The sequence below is a fragment of the Rutilus rutilus genome (assembly GCF_951802725.1).
Source record: "Rutilus rutilus genome assembly, chromosome: 11".
NCBI classification, from domain to species: domain Eukaryota; kingdom Metazoa; phylum Chordata; class Actinopteri; order Cypriniformes; family Leuciscidae; genus Rutilus; species Rutilus rutilus.
The window spans coordinates 3,717,441-3,732,103 of record NC_140216.1 but is presented as its reverse complement, the minus strand read 5'-3'; the positions used below and the strand labels follow the sequence as shown (position 1 = coordinate 3,732,103).

At 39.7% G+C, this 14,663-nt stretch overlaps 1 protein-coding gene across 1 annotated transcript; it reads right to left on the bottom strand.

The window, feature by feature from the left end:
* Positions 1-287: 287 nt before the first annotated feature.
* Positions 288-12,490, bottom strand: zftraf1 (zinc finger TRAF-type containing 1). The gene is made up of 4 exons (XM_084423999.1): positions 11,604-12,490; positions 8,534-8,772; positions 6,352-6,563; positions 288-1,966 (listed from the first exon to the last, which is right to left on the bottom strand). Exons 1-4 carry the CDS (start codon positions 11,907-11,909, stop codon positions 1,575-1,577), a joined length of 1,149 nt encoding a protein of 382 aa, XP_084280125.1. The 5' UTR covers positions 11,910-12,490; the 3' UTR covers positions 288-1,574.
* Positions 12,491-14,663: the final 2,173 nt, after the last annotated feature.

The following is a 14,663-nucleotide window of genomic DNA, read 5'->3' as shown; positions in this document are numbered from 1 at the left end:
ATGCCATCAAACGCCCTCTGGTGGCTTTAAGAGAGAATTACAATAACAAAGCATTTAATTGTTTAGGATTAGGATCAATTCAGATTTGTGTTTTCCATCAGCTGTCCAGAATCAGAGCTAAAAGGGCTGAAATTTTGTGTTCCTTCAGATAAAAGTCGTACATCACTAGGGTGAGTAAATGATTAATGATTACGTGGTCTGTTGCCCACATGACAAGTACAAGTTTCAAACATGCATTTATCAGAGAGAATAGCAAGCATTTGTCAACTCAAAAACTCAAGAAAGAATGCAGTGCCACAAGTTTAAATGAGCTTTAATAGAAAGGCACATATACAGCCAGAGTGTGAGAATTAAAAGCCTTTAAATGCAGAAACAGTTTTAAACTAAACTCCTCTAATCAGAAGTGACAGTCTCTGCTAGATCAGCTCAACTGCTCGTTCTGTCGTTCATGAGTTCAAGTATGTCAAAACTAAGTCACAGCCGCGTTCATCTGAACTGAGATCCGATTACCCCATTGGCTCTTTTGTACCCCCAGCTTAGTGTGTGTGTGTGTGTGTGTGAGGGAGAGAGATGAAGGTTTGTGTCTGTTTATGTGTGTGTGTATGTGGATAAGGGTGGAAGAAGGTGTGTTACACGGCCTCACAATCAGATCTTTCCAGTTTAGCAGTGTTGAGTGAGTGTGAAAAGTCTGTTACCTTAATGCAGGTTAAATAAAAGCAATAAATATAAATATCATGACATCATGTCGGGAGAAATGTACCTGTGTTCACAAAATGTGGGGGTTAAAAAAGCGGGGGGAAAATTCCAAGAAGGGGGAAAAAAAGGGCAAGATTCACAGGTTCTTAAATAAATGTGTTAAAAAGCTCAAACTTAAGTTAGATTACAAGGCTACGATGCTACGCAACTAAAGGTGTGCGTTCCAGAGAGCACACGGAAAAACTAAAAAACATGCAAATCGCATCTTTCGGGTTTGTGGGATCGGCAGCCATTTTGTTCAGCCTGACTGTACAGCTGCGCTTTGATGAAAATGGCCACCTTCACATACAAAAATACACTTAAAGCAGTTGCAGCCGCTGCGTCCGTGCGGGTAAACCTCAAGAGGAAGGTCTGAAAACAGCGTGAAAACACACAAACGCAGAGTTAAACGCTGCCTGAATGATCGGTTGCACCTGTCTCTATCTCTAGCGCTCGTTCAGTCTCCTTCCTTTAAAACACTCGCCTCTCATTGGTCATTACTGACTGATATCCACACAAACAGGCCCAGAAACACACAAACACAGTCCCAGACTCTTGGTGTTGTTCGTTCAGGCCCGATCAGGCCCAATGGGAGATCAGCAGGGTGAGATTGTTGACTGTAGCGGGTCTGAAAGCTTACAACACACACTCACACACACACAAACGATCTACTGCAGTACTGATGGGCCGTATTCATCCTTCTTTTGCTCCCGTAGAGGTATCTGTGGTTCAGTGGTGCTCGTCTCCCCTCTCCGCTTCACCTTTGTTCGCTCCATCCCCTCCCTCCTTCTCCCCGTCGTCGTCTGATCCGTTTCTTCCGCCCCCGTCGTCCCGTGCCTCTATTTCTGGATCTGAAAGATGAAGAGGCGGAGGTTGATGTTTTTGGCAGCGAGCAGCTTGTTGCACTCCACGCTGTCGCTGATGGGCAGCAGGGCGTACTCGGTCTCGTTGGCGTCGTTGGAGAAGACGTGGTGCTGGATGACGGGTTTGATTTTCACGTCGTCGTACGGGCCCTTCAGCAGCAGAAAGGAGCACTCCAGGGCAGAGTTCACTTTGCTCTTCAGGATGAGCTGGAAGGAGAGCGTGCGCTTGCAGGACAGGTTGGGGTTGCGCTCCGAGTCGTTGACCCGTGCCTTCAGGACCCAGGTCTGGTTGAGCACGGTGAAGCGTGGCGTCTCGTAGTACAGGCGTGTGATGAAGTCGTCGGTGCGGTAGGGCCGGAACTGCACCTCTGGAGCAAAGACACATGACATTACAGGCTATCAACTTACTTCACGACACAAGCGGTTTTTGGTAACACTTTATGTAACGGAGGTAAACCTCACTCCCCTGATCTCAAGAGGTGCACAAACAACTGATGCTAGAGACTACGGTCTTCAGCGTCTTTGTTAGCGCACCCGCCTCCTATGCCAGAGACGTTGGTTTATTCTCGCTCGGAGTGGGGCCAGTAGGACCAGAGGGTATAAATTGGTGCCGTGACCCGGATGGGAGTGAGCGTAAGGGAGGCTAGCTAGTGAGAGCTGTGCAGGTAAACCTCACTCCCCTGATCTCAAGAGGGGCACAAACAACTGATGCTAGAGACTACGGTCTTCAGCTTTGTTAGCGCACTCGCCTCCTATGCCAGAGACGTTGGTTTATTCTCGCTCGGAGTGGGGCAAGTAGGACCAGAGGGTATAAATTGGTGCCGTGACCCGGATGGGAGTGAGTGTAAGGGAGGCTAGCTAGTGAGAGCTGTGCAGGTAAACCTCACTCCTCTGATCTCAAGAGGTGCACAAACAACTGATGCTAGAGACTACGGTCTTTAGCGTCTTTGTTAGCGCACCCGCCTCCTATGCCAGAGACGTTGGTTTGATTCTCGCTCGGAGTGGGGCAAGTAGGACCAGAGGGTATAAATTGGTGCCGTGACCCGGATGGGAGTGAGCGTAACACTGTGTCCTAACTACACGCGACGCGATAAGATTCCAGCGACAGGCAGTGTGTCTGTCCACACTAGACGCGACGCGACTGTGAGACGCCAAAACGTCAATCAAAAATCACAGCCAATCAGAACAGCGTGTGGGCGGAGTCTCACGGCAAGTGCACAGCACTAGAGAGTAAACTTGACGGCACTCGCAAGAAAATGGATAAGTAGCTACATAATCAAATTCACAAATATTACACCATTTAAAAAATACATAGGCTACTGAGTTACTAAAACAATCTTTGTCAAATAATACACTTGTTTGTTCACAGTTTTAACGTTCTTGTTTCCATTTGTTTAATTTCAAGATCTGAGGTCAATTATATCCATTGTTGCTTTTACAGCTACAAAGCTGGAGCACTAAATGATATTCAAAGTCACATTTCACGCTTTTAACATTAAATAAAGCACATAAACAGCACCTGAGATTATCATCGGCACACTTTGTGTTTGATGTTCCACCGCGACGTCGCAGAAAAATAGAAACCGTTTCTAAATTAGAATCGTAGCGTGTCGCGGCTGGTTAGGACAAAAACTCTGATTAACATGGAAAAGATACCTTTTATCGCGTGTCGCGGTGTCACGTCGCGTGTAGTTAGGACATGGTGTAAGGGAGGCTAGCTAGTGAGAGCTGTGCAGGTAAACCTCACTCCCCTGATCTCAAGAGACGCGCTAGAGACTGCGTGGAATAGGACCGGAGGGGTTACATTTACAATAAGGGTTCATTTGTTGACATTAGTTCACTATATAGGTTAACATGAACTACAATGAACAATACAAATAAATTCTGTCCATAAATCCATGAGAACCAATGAGGTTCATTCTCGTGTCACGCAGCGCATTTGAGGTTTGAACCGATGAGGTTTGTCCTCGCACGTCAAGCAAGTACGGTTGAGCTTCTGTTTGTGTTCGCTGATTAATGTTTATATGTGAATAAAGGCCTAAATTATATGTTCGTCATATAAAGGCCAATTCACACCGAGACGACAGATGGCAACAGACACTTAGTCTATGGCAAGCCGTTTTAACTTTTATTCATTTCCAGGATACTAATTCTTGATATCAACATTTCAATTTTCACTAGTTACAATGATAGTTATTGATATCAGGAATTAGATTTCTACTATAACAATGGCCATTTTTGATATCAGAAATTACATTTCCACTAGTAACAATGCTACTTCTTGATATCCACAATTACATTTTCAGTAGTTAAAATGCTAATTCTTGATATCAACAATTTAATTTCAACCAGAGGCGGACAGAGTACACAGCTTCATTACTTGAGTAAAAGTACAGATACCTCTTGCTAAATTTTACTCAAGTACAAGTAAAAGTACTACAGTCAGATGTCTACTTAAGTAAAAGTACTGAAGTACTTGTTTTTAAAAGTACTTGAGTATCAAGAGTACAAGAGTACATTTTCTAAATATTGCATTACTACTGCCACAGTGCTTACATTGGTAAACACAGCAAACACTTGAAGCGAAAACTATCATTAACTTGTTCAGAAAATTGAAATAGTCTGGCGAGGTGGGGCCACGGGTTGGCACATTCCCAGGATGGACCTGCTGCGTCTTCATCCATTGTTTCGTCCATGGTTTCGTCTCTTATCTAAATCTGACCATGGAGTTGACTTTGGCGGAAAGCTGAAGGTGATTGCTGATAGGCTGTCCCAATCAGTGGCGCCTGCACAATCCAATCATGTTTGAGAGAGAAACAACAAATTTAGGGTTTCCGAGATTTTTCTTTTTTCCTTTTCTTTTTTAACGGGTACTCACGGTTATGGATAGAAATGTAGTGGAGTAAAGAGTACAATATTTGCCTCTCAAATGTACTTGAGTAAAGTCATGAGTACTCCCCAAAAATGATACTCGAGTAAAGTACAGATCCCTCAAAATTGTACTTAAGTATTGTACTCAAGTAAATGTACTCTGTTACTGTCCGGCTCTGATTTCAACTAGTAAAAACTATAATTCTTGATATCTGTAATTGTATTTTCACTAGTGAAATGTCACCATAGGCTGCCATTCAAAATCAATTGTTGATATCAAGAATTATAGTTTTTACTAGTTGAAATTAAATTGTTGATATCAAGAATTGATTTCTTACTTGTTGAAATTTCAATTTCACATATCAGAAATACAATTCTTACTAGTAAACACCTTTATTTTTGATATCAAGAACTAAATTGTCACTAGTTGAAATGTCTATTGTTGATATCAACAATTGAATTGCTACTAGTGACTATGTTAATTTCTGATATCATGAATGTGATTGTTACTAGTAAGAAAGCCATTTTAGATATCTGAAATAATACTGATATCAGAAATACATTTTCAGATATCAAAAATGAAAAAATTTTCACTAGTAGCAATTCAATTGTTGATATCAAGAATAGACATTTCAACTAGTGACAACTGAATTCTTGATATCAGTAATTCGCATTTTTACTAGTGACAATGTAATTATTGATATCAAAAATTATATTTCTACTAGTAAGAAATCAATTCTTGATATCAACAATTGATTTTGAATGGCAGCCTATGGTGACATTTCACTAGTGAAAATATAATTACAGATATCAACAATAAAAATTTTGATATCAAGAAAGTAAATTGTTGATATCAAAAATGTAATTGTTGATATCAACAATTCATATCCTGGAAATGAATAAAAGTTCAAACGGCTTGCCATACTTAGTCTGTTTTTTTGTCGGATCAGTGTGTCACCCCTGTCGGAGTCTGTCTGGACTTGTTTTCGTCGATTGAACAAGCTGAATCTGATTTAGAAGTGACGTGCTGTAATCTGGTGACTCTCGGTGTTGGTCTGTGTGTGTGTACAGTGTGAATTGGCCTTTTCAGTCACTTCTCAGACATTCCACGACCCGACAAATGCCGATTCTACATGTTCACAGACCAACGGCGACAGACACACTGATCCAGCAAAACCTGACGAAGTGTGTGCTGCCGTCTGTCTGTGCAGTGTGAATTAGCCTTAAAGCGATCGTGTCTCTTCAGAAGACTCGGATTTAACCGCCCGATGATTATATGAATTCATTTTATTTTTATCATGTTAAGAAGCAGCAGTGATTTGGGTAAATAAGACTTTGAATGGAGGAACAGAAATCTCTCAGATTTCATTAAAAATATCTTTCGTTTGGGTTCCAAAGATGAACGAAAGTCTTATGGAAGAGTGAGTGAATGACAGATTTTTTTTGTAGCTACATGTATTAAAGTTTAAAATCAAGTTGTCTATGGTGTTTTTGATATGCTTTAAGACAAACCATGCCAAAATTCATTCTTCTTCTTAAAACTGCAGTGAACCAAAGACAGTCTCAAAAACACGCTTTGAAATCGCTGGTGTTTCTGACATCACAAACTACCTTGTAACCAATCAGATCAACGTGTGATCGTCAACGAGTGGATCTCTGAACTGAGCGAGTGAGTGGAGGCGGGGCTCATTTGCATATTCATAGAACCGTGTATACTAAATGAAGCAAGGGTGTCGAGTTACATTAAATCTATTTTAAGGCATAATAAACGTCTTAATATGAGTTTTAAAGGCTACAGCAATATGTCAAGGAGCCTAAATAAGCTAAGCTTCATTTGAAGAGTCAATGGTGCAATGAAACGAGACTCAAGGTTTCCATGTACCCGTAAAACCGATCTTCTCAAAGCACAGCAGGCTGAAGATGCTGTTGTAGAGCTGAAGCTCTCTGCGATGGCTCTGGTCCATCTCATCCAGGATCCCCATCAGCTCCATGCCGGTCTTAGACGGGTGGGAACACTCGGCCTCGTGAGCGCTGAGCTCGTGGAACGGCCCGTGCCATGGGCAGCCAATCCGCTTGTACTTGCACTGCGTCACTCTATGTCCAAAAACAAAAAAACAACACCTATTTTTTAAATGACCAACCAACAACTTTAGCAATAGTCTGTAAATACTGTATCATCACAGCTCTATATATAATGTTGGATATCTAAGCATATCCAACTTTACTATTGACCAGCTCAATATATGCAACTATAAGGCATGAAGATAAGATTATGTCCCGGTTTCACAGACAGGGTTTAGATTAAGCCAGGATTAGGCATTAGTTCAATAAAAAAAATGTAAGTGACTTTTATAAACGTGCCTTAGAAAAAATACATTACTGATGTGCATCTTGAGACAAAACAATGGCATATTTTAAGAAACTTCAGTGCAAGTTGCTTTGTTAAAACAGCTCAAACATGCATTTTAGTCTGGGACTATCTGTGAAACCGGCCACATAAACATTAACATCATGATTTTCTGCAAAGCTGCTTTAAACCTATGTTATATGAATAAAATTGACTTGACTTGGCATTGTATCTCAGTTTGCTTGTTGATTGCATATCAAATTTGAAGAGATTATTTTTTTTTATGTGAGTGAATGCATGAGACTTGCATAGGCCAAGCCAAGTGTCTGTGTTTATACATCTTCATGACTAATTAGGACTAAAATAGGGAGGATTCACTAAACACGTATTGTGCCCACTGACAGCGCAATTATTTATTTGCACCAAAGTCCCTTTAAGGCCAGACATCTCGGTAATGCTGATGATCACAGTGGCCTCATATGTGGTGCTAAAGCACTAAAGTAAATCACTATATGGATGAAAACATCTAAAAATCGTCTCTTTAAATGAATGTGTGCTCAACTACACATCTGGATTTGTGCCTGGTTACAATGAATGGTGACAATTTAGTTTAAGGTAACGTAGTTACACATAGTAATAACCGTAAATAATGTATAATTACAAGCAACTAACCCTAAACCAAACCCTAACTGTAATTCTATAGGAAGTACATGCAGTTAATTAATATTACTCAGTACTTATTTGAGTAAGTCACCTTAAAATTCATTTTCACTAGAAAACGGACACAAACATCTCTTTTAAACAAGCTTTTCACTGCTTTTCGAAAGTTGTAAACATTAAAGTCACCATGAAATCAAAATTGACAATTCTTATTTTTTTATGGAATATTCCAGTATTTATTATAAATAAATAATCTGTGCACATCAGTATTTATTTAAAAAAAAAACAAAAAAAAAAACATATGCCCCTCATAAGTCTTTAATCAGAAACAGTAACATTCCCGTTGCCTCGCAAAGACGTCTCTCCTCTGATGAGGGCTGGGAATTAAGCTTGTCCATGGGCCAGTTTCAATTCTTCCCCTCCAGCAACCTGTCACTCACACGAAACCATCGTAGCAATTAGAATAAAAAAAGTCCAAAGGGAAATTGATTTTTAACGAGAATTTATAAACCATTAAAAGCAGCCCTGCTGTGAGCTACGAGATTGCTAATCGATGCTATATGCTATTGTTGAAGCCGTCAGTCCGCATTATGTTAAATCAATGGTGAAAACCAACATTACCCATGATTCTGTGCAGAAAACTCCACCAATCAGAGTCAGAATTTCTCCATAACTTTTAATTTGATTTATTTATTTATTTAATTTTTTGCAATGCATCATGGGATTGCAGTTCTTTCTCTCACTAAAGCCGTCCCAGTCCTTTGTCTTTTTGTCAAATCAAAGTTTGTAATGTTGTAGCTGGTTGGTTTGGTTCATGGCTTATAACACTTTACCAAAGACTTTTTTTTAAATCCCTATGGGAAAAATGATTGGGAAAAAAATGCTTCCGGGACAAAGGCTGCTGAAAAAGTGCACTATATTTACAAAAATAGCATGTTGTGCTGAAAATAATCATGACGGATTTAAGCGCTGATTGTGCAGCACTACACAAGTGTTTAGTGAATTCGCCCCATGGCTTTCCAGCGTAATGTGTTTAGTGAAGGGGGTGCAGCAGTACCTGTCCTGGCACTCCTCTGTTTGGTGGCGCTCCAGGCCTGAGCGAGGGAACTGTTTGAGGCAGTAGCTGCACTCAGAGGGCAGTTCACTCACGGCTTTCTCCACCGCCAGGTTCCTGCAACACAGACTCTTACTGATCTCACAGCGGCAGTTAGGACACGTGGCCTGCTCCTCTTTGAGGCGCGCGTCAGCGAGCAGGTGGATGAAGCAGCCGGCGCACATCAGGTGCCCGTTTGTACACTGTGAAATGAGAGCACACATCTTCAGCCCACAAACAGAGCTCAAACCATCTCACAGGGAGTTTTATGCACAACACAAGGGCGCAGGATGGCATTTCCTCATTTTCCTCAAAAAGAGATTCCTGTAAATAAGAGCTGTGTCCGTAATCGCCCCCTATACCCTTAAATAGGGCACTATTTGAGGGGATAGACATTTGTAATGGTCTAATATGTGACCCTGGACCACAAAACCAGTCACGAGTCGCACGGGTATATCTGTGGCAATAGCCAATAATACATTGTATGGGTCAAAATTATTGATTTTTCTTTTAATGCCAAAAATCATTAGGATATTTAAACATAAAACATTTATTTTTGTGAGTGAATGAAGCACAATCGCGAACATAAATGGACAAATTTAAAGGCGATTTTCTCAATGTTTCGATTTTTTTTTGCACCCTCAGATTCCAGATTTTCTAATAGTCGTATCTCGGCCAAATATTGTCCTATCCTAACAAACCATAACCATCAATGGAAAGCTTATTTATTCAGCTTTCGGATGATGTATCAATCTCAATTCCAGAAAAATTGACCCATGTGACTGGTTTTGTGGTCCAGGGTCACATATAGTCCTTCAAGTGGACTATATTAGTGTAGGGAATAGTGAACGGGGCGATTTCAAACACAGCTAAGATGTGATAACTACAGACAGGTGTGTTTGATCTGGGTTGGATATGAACTTGATCTCCAGGAACAGGATTGGGCTTCCCCTGGCCTGAACTAAGTAAAATTACGTTAAAAATAAAGTAAAGAACGGTTTTGTCCAACCTTGGGCGTATATACTTCCATAAGGATCCCAGGGTTGGGTAGGTGAAGATTGTTTGTAACATGAATGAACCCTGTCCGAACTTAACCGCATGTGCGGAGCATTTCAGCGCAGAGAAAATGGGAGAAAGATTCCTCATTTCACATGCAAAGGGAGTTTCTGTTCTTAATTCGTAAGTGGATCTCAATGGGGGGAAATAATAATAATAATTATTAATAATAAAAAATATATGACCCCTTTAAGGTAAGAATGGGTTGTTAAAAAACTAATTTCAGTCAAAATTTACTCAATTTGTCATTTGCTTCAATCTCAGTTGCATCTAAAACTGTGAAATAAAGTTGCCCCCGAATTTACTGTCACAAACAAATACATGTCATATAAATTAATGTTTTTTAAAAAATGTTATTCTATGTGAAAGCAAATTGTGGTTTCACTTTATTTTAAGGTGACACAGTTACATTGTACTTACTCAAACATGTACTGAGTAATATTAATTAACTACATGTACTTACTATAGAGTTACGGTTAGGGTTTGGTTTAGTTACTAGTAATTATGCATAATTGACTGTTATTACTATAGTAAGTACATGTAATAATGTGTAACCATAAAATAAAGTGTTACCAATTTTTTTTTTATGTTTTATTTTGAATTGGCTTTTATTTTGAAATGTTCTGTTTTAAAATGTAGTCATTTGTACTTTTGTCATTGTTTTTTCTATATTTTTTAACTATTTCTATGCAATATATATATTAATAATTTTTTTATTCTAGTTTTAATAGTTGTAAGTACTTCAACTTCTTTTATTTCGGGTAGTTGCCAAATCAACATTTCTATCTTATTTTATTTTTACGTTTTTTATTTAAAAGTATTTCATATAAAATTGTATGTTTTTTTATTGAATCTTTATTTGAATTAACAGAACTTATATTAATAGATTTAGTTTCAGTTAACAATGATAACACTGATGCAATATTCTCGTGTTATGATTAGTTCCTGGTTTCATTTGAATAATTCTGTTACTGGTTTACTAATTCACCAGCAGATCCATTTCACTGGAGGTGAAGTCTGTTGAGTCTGCTTTTGATTAATTCAGTGGTCAGTTGATTTTTTTTTCTCCCTGGCTTGTTTGTTTTGCTCCAGGACATGCACATGTTCGTCTCATTTGATAGGATTCAACCCCTGATTCTGTAATAAGCAGATTACACGGCATGATGCGCTCTGAGTCTGACACCTCCTCCCTCAATCACATGGGCTTCGGTGTGAGAGGATGTCAGTTTTCTCATGATCTGTGTTATGTGTGTCAACTATTTACTCTAGTTTCAGCAAAACACGCAAACAAAATGACCACCCTAGTGTGGATTTATCCAATTATTATTTATTAATTAAGTCATTAAATGGACACTTTTTTACTAAAAAAAGTAAACGTGGGAATGCAAACCTAAAACGCCAGCACGTGTGAACAAAGTGTGTGAAAACATGAGAGGAAGTTCTTTTACAGCTGGTTTAGCCTGTGGCTTCAGAGGGATTATATGGGGTGCATATTTGGGGGAGGGGTGATCAGAAAAGGCCAGCAGCGATTGGGTTAAACGGGTCATGTGACCACCCTGATTGTCATGGTGGCCTTTGAAGGCAGAAAACAGCTGCTCAGGTCTGTATCACGTGAAGTGGAGAATCTGAAACCTTCCAAAATAACATCATACCTGCTCTTTAAAAAAAAAAAATCATGTACCTGGAATGGCAAATATGTGCATTTTATTAGACTTTTTTTTTTTTTTTCACACACATTATGAGTCACAGACAGTGTGCAATCAGCTGCATTATATGGAAATACAATAGACAAACAATCACAATGACAAAAAGATACCCCCCTTTGTGTCATATCTATAACAACAGGCTGTATCTCACTGATATATCTTGCATAGAGGATGCCGTGTTGTGTACTTTGATAGCTGCATTATGTTTATGGTATGTACGTCATGCATACGGATTTCTCTGCATTGTAAGTCTCCATAATGGCTTTGTTTACCTGGTACACCGAGGCTTTAGGCAGGTCCAGGCACACCGTGCAGCAGAGCACCGAGTACAGGCGCTCCTCGAGCTTCCCCGCCTCTCCTTCCTGGTGCCTCACGCGCTTTTTAGGCGGTGCGTCCGGGTCGGCCTCGGAACCAGGACCGTCTCTCCGCACACCGGACTCCTCCTGGATACCGGCCAGTCCTGCGCTCCCCGGACCCGCATCCAGGACACCCCCCACAGGACCGACACCCAGCCCCGAAGATGAGGAGCCCGGGGCGGCCGCGACGCCTAATTCCATCCGCTCTTCCATCGAAGACATCCGATTGAGTCACGAGGGGTATTTGGGCTGACTGAGCACAGGATCCGCTGAATGTCAGGGTGAGATTTTCAGCTTTTTCCAGGTAGTTGGCCTTTAATGATGGGGGGGTCTGGACAGCCAACAATGCACTCAGTTGTAAACCATCAAACGTCAGTTCAAATAGGCTAATTTTGGGTAATATGATACTAGGTAAAGGGACAGTGGATATAATTTCATCTGTGTTTTACTGCGGTTTGGCCTGCATGGATGCCTGTAAATTTTTTTGGATAGATCTCAGGTAAGCTTCGGCTCTCAGCTTGTGAAAAGAGAGAGAGAGAGAGAGAGAGAGAGAAAAAAACAGCAAAGACTCAACAAAACAACAGGCTGTTGTTTAGGTCCGTTATCCGCCGTGACAGCACGCACACGGCGACTCTCTGCGACCGGGCCGGGCTCTTTCCCTCCGGTACACCTTCCGATCACAACCGAGCCACTCCGACACGATCCGGATTCACCCGAAAGCCTATAAGTTATCAGTTTGCTGCAGAGTCTCTTCGATAGTCCTTCCCTTAATCTACACTGCCATCTTTGTTTTTTTCCTGACTGTCTCCTCCTCTGCCCCTGTCCGCTTGTCCCTTTCTGATTCTGCCAATCCGAGGTCGGTTTACTCAGAGCGAGCTGAAGAACAAGCGAATCCTGTCATCCGTTATTGAACTGTCAGTGAATGCGTTGCCACTAGTAAAGATGGCCGCTCGGCCCTTCTCTTTCGCGCTTCCTGATTGGCTGCAACAAATGTTGTGCTTCATCAGATGACTGGGGATATTTAAAGAGCTATGCTTTGCGCATGCGCACCGGTCTCCTGCGGGTCATGGCTGAAGCGTTTTTTTGGTTGTTGTTTTTTTTTAAGAGAAAGGTGATCAAAAACTTTTGTAATTTGGATAGTGTGGTGCTTGGTTTTGTTAGTAGATTATCTTTTATTGTGCTAGTTTGTCGCATTATTGTCATGGCCATTATAGTACAAGGAAAGAGTAAAAAGGTGCGCAAACCTTTTCATACCATGGTCAAAATCCCACAACACTCCTCATATGCGACAAAATGGCAACGTCATCGTGGGTTGTCATTCATCTAAATTATTATACTCGACAGAATAATGAATGAAAGATTTTTTTTTTATCGGATACATAGGTTTTTAAAAACATGTCACACATTTTAAGCTGCTTTATAATCTCTTAAAAATATATAAAAAAATAACCTTTGGAAGTTTTATTTTTTGACCCGAAACCAGAATGACCCCTGGGGGAGGGGAAACGGCCTCAGCCAATCAAATGTCGCGGTGTATGATGGACGGGTTTGGGCAAGACAGCTGTCAGTCTAGTTTCCCCAACCTGAATGAGCTTTGTGTTGAATGGGGGGATGGGAGTGTGTTTCCTGATTATATACTGAATACTATAAAATGTATATTATTAAATGTGCATATAACAATGTAATAAAGAAGGTATGCACATCATACCTATCTAAAGTACACTTAAAATATACCACATTTACAATGAAGGTTGAAGGGATAAAGTCACCTGACAAGGACAAGGGCTTTCTTCATTAATTATTACCACTGAACACTTGGTTTTTGAGATCTTACCATAATGATGACGATAATGAAAATGTATTTATTGATTATCATAAGTAAATCATGAGTAATCATCATCATATGTGTTTCAGCCAGAACAGGACGGTTATATAGGTTGATAACTGCCTGTTCTGTCAACAAAAATATGAATATTATTTGTATGCATTAGTCTTTTAAAAATCTGAATTACTATTATTAATTTTTGGGCGATACTTTAAATGCCTTATATGTCTTACAAAAGTGTGTAATTTTGTAATTACAAAGAAAAGAAATTAAAACGTCAACCAAACAAAGATTAATAGACATTTTATCATCATAAAAACATTATTTTACTGACCACATTATAGAAACGTGTATCCGAACAGCTAGTTTAATCGTATTATCCTACTACACAGTACTCATAATGTTTCAAAATAACGTTAACAAAAATAACTTTAACAGAAAATGCTGAAAAAGACAAAAAACAAATATAAAGACGTGCTATGAAATGAAACACGGGAAGACAAACAATACTAAATACTTTTAGCTTAATGCTAGCTAGTCTGCCCAACTATTTCCACACACATTGGCACTCAAGTAATAGAGGCCGAGCTTGACTGATACTTCTTAAAAAACAAAACTAGTCCTTCCTTGTTGAAATGTTTCTTTTTTTTACAGTTTCTTTCATGCAGTCTCTCTTTTAGACACAGATCAAGAAGAAAATGTAAAACAATTAGAGGCTCGCACATACAAAAACAACATTAAAATAAAGCCCTTCTTTCTCTAGTCAGTAAATAATCTCATAATAATAATAATAATAATAATGTGTAATAATGTCCTGGGTCATTTCATTAGTGACCTGTCGGCCCACACAGAATAAACACTGAATTCGTATTTGTTTTTAAGTATTGGATTATACAAGATAACTATTTTTATAACCAGAGAATTATAGCAAGAAGAGTGCCCTCATTTAACGGTAGACGGTAGTGGCTAGTAATAGCAAGCTAGCTTTGAAAGCATAAGATTCGGACCGAATGCAATGATTGGATGAACATGTTTTGGTCCTGAGACTTCCACAGAGGATATATCTGTACATGTTTTCATATTGAGACCACTATTATGGATTGCTATCAGGATGTGAAGAGAGTTTCGACAAAAAGTGTTTATAAAACAAA